The sequence below is a fragment of the Cervus elaphus genome, chromosome 8 (genome assembly GCF_910594005.1).
Source record: "Cervus elaphus chromosome 8, mCerEla1.1, whole genome shotgun sequence".
NCBI lineage: Eukaryota > Metazoa > Chordata > Mammalia > Artiodactyla > Cervidae > Cervus > Cervus elaphus.
Genome location: NC_057822.1, coordinates 15,509,587 through 15,517,596, shown reverse-complemented (window position 1 = coordinate 15,517,596; position 8,010 = coordinate 15,509,587). Strand labels below are relative to the sequence as shown.

Genomic DNA, 8,010 nt, shown 5'->3' with positions numbered 1-8,010 from the left:
ACACCTATCAGAAGGGCTAAAATTTTAAAAATGTAAAAAAAAAAAAAATACCAGTGTCAACACCAAATGATGGTATGAATGGAGAGAAGCTGAATCCCTCATACATTGCTGATGGGAACGCAAAATGGTGTGAACACTGGAAAATGGTTTGGCAGTTCCCTTCTTTTTGAGCAGGAGTCGGGATCAAGGGGAGATCTCCTAAAACAAAAATCAAAAACAAAAACTAAACATGCAACAACCATGAAAGTGAAGTGAAAGTTGCTCAGTCATGTCCGACTCTTTGGGACCCCATGGACTATACAGTACCTGGAATTCTCCAGGCCAGAATACTGGAGTGTGTAGCCATTCCCTTCTCCAGGGGATCTTCCCAACCCAGGGATTAAACCCAGGTCTCCCACATTGCAGGCGGATGCTTTACCAGCTGAGCCACAAGGGAAGCCCAAGAAGACTGCAGTGGGTAGCTTATCCCTTCTCCAGAGGATCTTCCCGATCCAGGAATCAAACTGGGGTCTTCTATATTGCAGGTAGATTCTTTACCAACGTAGCTATGAAGGAAGCAATTGCATTCCTGGGGGCTTACCCAGAGAAACTGAATGCAATGAAATGCTCACACAGAAACCCATTCATGAAGATGTGTGGCTGTTTTCCTTTTTCTCTTTAGGCCTCACTGTACAACTTGCAGGATCTTAGTTCCCTGACCAAGAATCGAACCAAGACCCACAGCAGGGGTAGTGCCCCTTCCCAACCCCAGGACCACCAGGGAATTCCCACAGCAGCTTTATTTATAACAGACAAACCTGGAATTGGCCCAGAGGTCCTTCCACACATGAACGGTTAAGCACGGCCTAGGGTCCACTCCATCTCAGACACAAGGAGTCAACTCCTGAGCCCGCCTCCAGTGAATGCCCAGGGAGTTAGGCTGAGTGGGGGGAAAAGCCATTCCCAAAGATTGGCTGATTCCATTCCTGTAACTTACTTGCATTGACAGGGTTTTGGGTTTTTGTTTTTTTGGTTGCACCATGCAGCATGCAAGATCTTAGTTCCCAGGCCAGGTATGGAACACCCATTGCCAGCAGTGGAAGTGTGGAGTCTTAACCAGTGGACCAAGAGGGAGTCCCTAAAATGACAACATTTTACAAACACAGGAAGCTATTAACAGAGGGCAGGGTGATTATACAGGGGTCCTAGGGGTTGGAGCTGTTCAGCGTCCTATGGTGTGATTACATGAACCCACATGTGTGATAGATGGTACAGAACCCACACACACGCAAGTGAGTGCAGGTAAAACGGCCGACTCTGAACAGAAATGTGAAAATCTGAGTTATACCCTCAGAGAAGATTGGAGAAAGCATGCAAAGGATGTCTGTGTTATTTCTTATAATCACATGTGAATCTACAGTCATTTCATGTCAAAAATTCAAATTTAACAAAGGGACTGGGAATACACTGGACTGAAGACAAATCTTGCAGTAATAAAAATTTAACTTACGGACTGATCAAAAGAATCAATTAATAAAGGGCCTGCCCAGGAGTTAGTCCCTCCTGACATTTGGCCAAGAATTTTCTGAGCACAGGACTATGAGGGGGACAGAGGCAACTGTGGGGCAGCTGGCAAAGGCAGGAAGGATGCCCTCCACCCCAGCAGGCAGGTCCCCTAAAGCAGGGGTCTCCAATCTTTTCGGCACCAGGGACCAGTTTCCTGGAAGATAAATTTTCCACAAACTGGAAAGAAGGGGGATGGTTTCGGGATGATTCAAGTGCATTATATTTTATTGTGCACTTTATTTCCAATCAAATTCCGCCACTGATCTAACAGGTGGTACCAGTCCTCAGGCTGGAAGGGTTGGGGACCCTTGCTCTAGAGGGTAAGTAGAGGATACCCTGGGTTAGCGTGCTGAGTGAGTGAACAGCAGGTCAAGGGAGGAAGGGCCCAGAGGCTCTGCCTGAGGGGATGGCACGCTGGGGAGCTGGCTACCAAGGTCCACTGGGGTGGGCGGGACTGGGAGGAAGGGCTTTTTTTTTTTTAATTGTTTTTTTTGGACATGTACATACTGCTATTTATCATTTAGTTATTTATTTTTGGCTGTGCTGGGTCTTCCTTTTGCATGGGGGCTTTCTCTAGTTGCAATGCAGAGGCTTCTCATTGTGGTGACTTCTCTCGTTGCAGAACACAAGCTCTAGAAGCACAGCTTCAGCAATTGCAGCACTCTGTAGTTGGAACTCATTGGCTTTCCTGCTTGCGAGCTTCTGTAGCTGCAGCTCAGGAGCTCATGAGTCGTGACTCCCAGTGACTACAGCGTTTGGCCTTCAGTGGTTGTGGCACAGCCTAAGTAGTTGCAGCTCCCAGGCTCTAGAGTGCCGGCTCAGTAGCTGTGGCACCCAAGCTTAGTTGCTCCATGTCGAGTGGAATCAACTCACCAGGGATCGAACCCATATCCCCTGCACTGGCAAGCAAATTCTTATGCCCTGGGCCACCAGGGAAGTCTGAAAAATTTCTTAATTCTGATAAAAAGCACAACATAAAAAGTACCATCGTGGGACTTCTCTGCAGTCCAGGGATTAAGATTCCACAGCAGATGGCATAGATTCCACCCATGCTTGGGGAACTAAGATTCAGAGTGCTCTGTTGTGCATTAAAAAAAGAAAGAAAGAAAATTTAAAAGGGAAAAAAAGTTACCATCTTCACCATTTTTATACCCAGACCATTAATGTTATGTCTATTCACATAGTTGGTCACAGATCTACAGAACTTTGTCATCTTGTAAAACTGAAAGCCTGTATCTTGAACAAGTCCACAGTCCCCCTCCTTCCAACTCCTGGTGCCACAATCCAAATTTCTGATTCTAATCATTTGACTACTTGAGATCCCTAGTGAAGTAGAAACACACAGCGTTTGCCTTTTTCTGACTGACTTTTTTCACTGAGCATCATGTCCACAAGGTTCATCCATGTTGTAGCAGGTGTGAGACCCACCTTCCTTTATAAGGCAGCATAGTATTTCACTGCATAGATACATCACAATTTGTTTATCCATTTGTCTGCTGTGGATGCTGGACTTGCTTGCACCTCTTGGCTACCATGAATAAGGCTGCTACAAACGTGGGTGTGCAAATTCCTCTTCCAGATCTTAATGTCAGTTCTTGGGGATACACACCCAGAGGCGAGATTGCTGGATGGGAGGATTGCTTTTGAACCCAACCTGGGGTTACTGAAACCTTTTAGCTCCTAAGCTATTCCTGCGAGAGTGTGTGGCCTGTGGAGAGAACAGACTCACCCCCAGCTTCTATCTATCTGTCCAAGCGAGCAGAGGTCAATGTCACGTACAGGGCACTGGGCTCACGCCTCTCAACCTATTTCAGGCACCTTACACACACACACACAAACACAAACAGCGGTGCAGACCCAGCACTTCAGTAACTGAAGACACAGGCAAGGCCCCCGCTCCGCTCTCACCTCCAGCCCCATCCTTCTCCACAGCAGAAGCTGGGCCCAGGCTCCCAGGGGCCCCCACTAGCCCAGTGCCCACACCTCCTGCCCAGGTCAAGTCTGGTGAGGAGCTGAGCAGGGGGCAGGGAAGACAGGCCACCCCATGGAACTCTGCCTCAGGGCACCAGGGAACTAACCCAGGCCCCTGGCCCAGGCTGTGTCCCTCAGCACTGGGAACCAAACCAGGCCAAGGCTGAGTCTCAGAAAACACTGAACACGTGAAGGAGAGATGGTTCTCCCACAGGACTTGGTGAGCAGAGGGCTGGGAGGAGCTTCAGTCAGGACCTTGAAAATGTTCCTCAGGCCTAAGACATCTGCCCCCTAATCCCCACCCCACCCTGAGGAGACAAGACAGCTGGGGACCATCCTGTGAGGGAGGGACCTGAATTCTCAGGACCCCTGCTGGCTCAGCCACACCCACCACATCCCCCTGGCAACAGGGGTCAAAGTCATAGGGCAGGTGAGGGGCAGGGTGTGGCCACCCGGGGCACTGGGAGGGACACGGAGATTTTACAACAGGCAACCATAACCTCCCCAGATTTAAGCCCAGGCAGCTAGTACTGACCTGGTACCTGGTGTCCCAGCCTTGCCCGAGACCCGGCCTCCCCAGGTCCCATCCTGACCCTCCGCCATCACACAGCCATGCAGGGGGCCTGCGTGCTGCTGCTGCTGGGCCTGCGGCTACAGCTCTCCCTCGGCCTCGTCCCAGGTAATCAGGCAGCTCCTGAAGCCCCCCACTCACAGGGGGCGGCCCCAGGCTCACCTGACCTCCACTCTCCCCTTGGGCAGTTGAGGAGGAAGACCCTGCCTTCTGGAACCGCCAGGCAGCCCAGGCACTTGATGTGGCTAAGAAGCTGCAGCCCATCCAGACAGCCGCCAAGAATGTCATCCTCTTCTTGGGGGATGGTGAGCGCGCTAAGCTGGTCCACCCCCTGTCCCCCCACAGTCCTGGAACCCTGGGCTGCTGGCTGACCCAGGCTGGCCCCAGGGACTCAGACCTGACACAGTGTGTACCTTCAGGAATGGGGGTTTCCACGGTGACAGCCACTCGGATCCTAAAGGGGCAGATGAATGGTAAGCTGGGACCTGAGACACCCCTGGCCATGGATCAGTTCCCCTACATGGCTCTGTCCAAGGTAAGGGCCAAGTGACCTCAGGGTGGTCTACACTGGAGGGGTGGGTGTGGGCCTAGGGAGCAGGGTAGGGGGAAAGCCCCAGGAGGGTTGGGATCTGAGATAGGGGGCCGGGGGCTGTGAGGATGGGCCCAGGGCCTGGGTCAGGAGCTGGGTGTCTACCCCAGCAGAGCTGAAGGCATCTCTGCCCCCAGACATACAACGTGGACAGAGATGTACCAGACAGCGCAGGCACGGCCACCGCCTACCTGTGTGGGGTCAAGACCCGTATGAAGGTCATTGGTGTAAGTGCAGCCGCCCGCTACAACCAATGCAACACGACACGTGGGAATGAGGTCACGTCTGTGATGAACCGGGCCAAGAAAGCAGGTGGGCTTGGGGGTCAGCTTCCTGGGCAGGGACAGGCTCAGAGACCTCGGTGGCCCACCGTGACCTCTGCCACCCTCAGGGAAGTCAGTGGGAGTGGTGACCACCACCAGGGTACAGCACGCCTCCCCAGCCGGGGCCTATGCACACACGGTGAACCGTAACTGGTATTCGGATGCTCAAATGTCTGCCGGGGCCAAGAAGGAGGGCTGCCAGGACATCGCCACACAGATGGTCTACAACATGGATATCGACGTGAGTTGTGACATGAGGGGCTAAGGGCAGGGCTGGGAAGAGACAGTAGAACACATGTACCAGTCCCAGGCAACCTACAGCCTGGGGTCTTGCAAAAGTCTCTGTGTGCTTGCCGGAATGGGGGGAGGTAACCATGTAGGAGGTACAGGTGGGGACAGGCCACTCCACAGACCTGGTGGATAGAGTTAGGGGCTGTGTGAAGGTAGAGCCAAAGGCCAGCCCCAAACCCACCTGCCCTAATCTCTGGTCCCAGGTGATCCTGGGTGGAGGCCGAAGGTACATGTTTCCTGAGGGGACCCCAGACCCTGAATACCCAAGAAATAGCAGACAGAACGGAATCCGGAAGGACAAGCGGAACCTGGTGCAGGAGTGGCAGGCCAAACACCAGGTGATGGGGGCTCACGGGCGCGGGGGTACAGCGGGGCCGGGCCTGGGGTGTCAGGCTATGGGCTGAGGCCTGGTTCTGCCCCTCCCAGGGAGCCCAGTATGTGTGGAACCGCACGGCGCTCCTTCAGGCATCCACCGACTTCAGTGTAACACACCTCATGGGTAACGACCCCACCCTCCCCCACTGGCCTCCCCAGGAAGGGTGCCACAGGCCCCCCATTCCCATCCCCAGCTTGCAGGTCACCACTGGTCCCATTTCCCACAGGCCTCTTTGAGCCAGGAGACATGATCTATGACTTCTACCGAGACTACACCATGGACCCATCCCTGGAGGAGATGACGGAGGCAGCCGTGCGTGTGCTCAGCAGAAATCCTCGGGGCTTCTTCCTCTTCGTGGAGGGTGAGTAGCAGCTCCTTGCAGATCAGAGGGGAAAGGTGTGGCACTCAGGGTGGTTTTGGCATCACCCACCTTCCACATGACCTTCTTGCAGGAGGCCGCATTGACCACGGTCACCATGAAAGCATAGCTTATTGGGCACTGACGGAGGCGGTCATGTTCGACAATGCCATCGCCAAGGCTAGCCAGCTCACCAGTGAAGCAGACACACTGACCCTTGTCACCGCCGACCACTCCCATGTCTTCACTTTTGGTGGCTACCCACTTCGTGGGACCTCCATTTTCGGTAATCCCACAGACAGTGGCAGGTCCTTGCCCCTAACTTACCTGGCACAACATGCTCTGAGCCAGTCCCCTTATCTGCCAAGTGCAGGAATATTATTACCAACTGCTCTTCTGAGTTCTGGTGAGGAGTAAGTCAGTGAGCAGGCAAGAAGTGCTTGGGCTCAGCACAGAGGAGGCACCCCAAAGACTGGGGTCAGTGTAATCACGGGGTCCCCTCCACCCTGCAGGGCTGGCTGATGGCAAGGCCAAAGACGGTCGATCCTACACCTCCCTCCTTTATGGAAATGGCCCTGGATTCCAACTGTACTGGGGCTTACGACCTGATGTGGATGAAATCGAGAGCAGTGAGTGCATTGGGTGGGCCCTGGGGTGCAGAGGGTGGCAAGAGGGGAGAACTCAGGCCTGGAACTCAGGCGAGGCCATGGCCAGCTCCTTCCCACACTGAACCCCCTCCCTCCTGCCAGTGGGCCCCAGCTACAAGCAGCAAGCGGCAGTGCCCCTAGGGAGCGAGACCCATGCCGGTGAGGACGTGGCAGTGTTTGCACGAGGCCCGTGGGCACACCTGATGCATGGTGTGCAGGAGCAGACCTTCGTGGCGCATGTCATGGCCTTTGCTGCCTGCGTGGAGCCCTATACCACCGACTGCCGCCCTCAGCCCCCCACCAGCCCCATGGACACCGCCCACCAGGCTGCCTGCCCATCCTCACTGGCACTGCTGGTTGGGGTCCTGCTGCAGCTGCTGGTGCCTGCCCTGCACTGACCCCCCACCGGCCCAGGCCTAGGGAACTCTTGATTCCCTGCCTGGAATTTTCAGTGGACCTGAACCACCTGGAAGCTGAGTTTTGACTATCCTGTAATACCCACAGTCCTCAGTGACCCCATCTTGGTGGCCTCAGATTTTGTGCAGATCTGCCCCAGACCCCAGGAAAGACCAGGGCTCAGACCACCCAGTATTTTCTCCTGACCTAAGAGCCCTGCCTGAGGACCAGGCTGGCACCAGTGGTGTCCCCCAGGGGGCCAGGACCTACCAGACCCGAGGTGGGGCTTCTGGGAGGTGTGGCTTCTGGTTGTGTGGCTTCCAGGGAGCTGTTGCTTCTGGGGAGCTGTGGCTCTCTGTCCTCCTGGAACCCAATCTGTGGGCACCTGGCCGGCCAAGGAGGCGTCCAGGGCCAGGACGGTCTTGGGGCCCTCGACACAGAGTCCTCAGCAGCCCCTCCTAGGAACCCAGCGGTACCATTACAGAGAGGGGACAGCGACACAGAGGAGAGGACACTTGTCCCAGGTCCCTCGGCTGCTGTGAGGGTGGCCGCGGTGCCCCTTCCAGGCTGGGGGATCCCAGGAGCAGCAGCGGGGGAGCTGGAGGTGGGGACACAGGCCGCACACTGCTGGGAGGGAGGAAGCAGCCCTGAAATAAAACTGTTTCAAGTGTGATACAGGAGTGATACGTGTGGGAAGAGAAGCTCTTAGCAGGTGGGGGCACAGTGTGTGTGTGTGTGTGTGTGTGTGGTGGGGGTGTGATTCACATCAGGAGGTCAGGGAGGGGCTGATGAGGGGCTGACATTGAGCAAAGGCCAAAGGTGGTGAGGGCGGGAGCAATGCAGAAGGACAGCGCTACAGGGACCCCGAGGGAGTCAGCAGGGCCAGGTGAGGACCTAGTTGGGGCTTTCCCCTCCCCCAAAGCCAGGCTTTCACTTTCCCTGA

At 54.8% G+C, this 8,010-nt stretch overlaps 1 protein-coding gene across 1 annotated transcript; it reads left to right on the top strand.

The window, feature by feature from the left end:
- Positions 1–4,057: 4,057 nt before the first annotated feature.
- LOC122698537 (intestinal-type alkaline phosphatase-like) lies at positions 4,058–7,069 on the top strand. Its single transcript, XM_043909683.1, has 11 exons — positions 4,058–4,195; positions 4,276–4,392; positions 4,507–4,622; positions 4,814–4,988; positions 5,068–5,240; positions 5,494–5,628; positions 5,717–5,789; positions 5,893–6,027; positions 6,119–6,310; positions 6,537–6,653; positions 6,774–7,069. Exons 1-11 carry the CDS (start codon positions 4,129–4,131, stop codon positions 7,067–7,069), a joined length of 1,596 nt encoding a protein of 531 aa, XP_043765618.1. The 5' UTR covers positions 4,058–4,128.
- Positions 7,070–8,010: the final 941 nt, after the last annotated feature.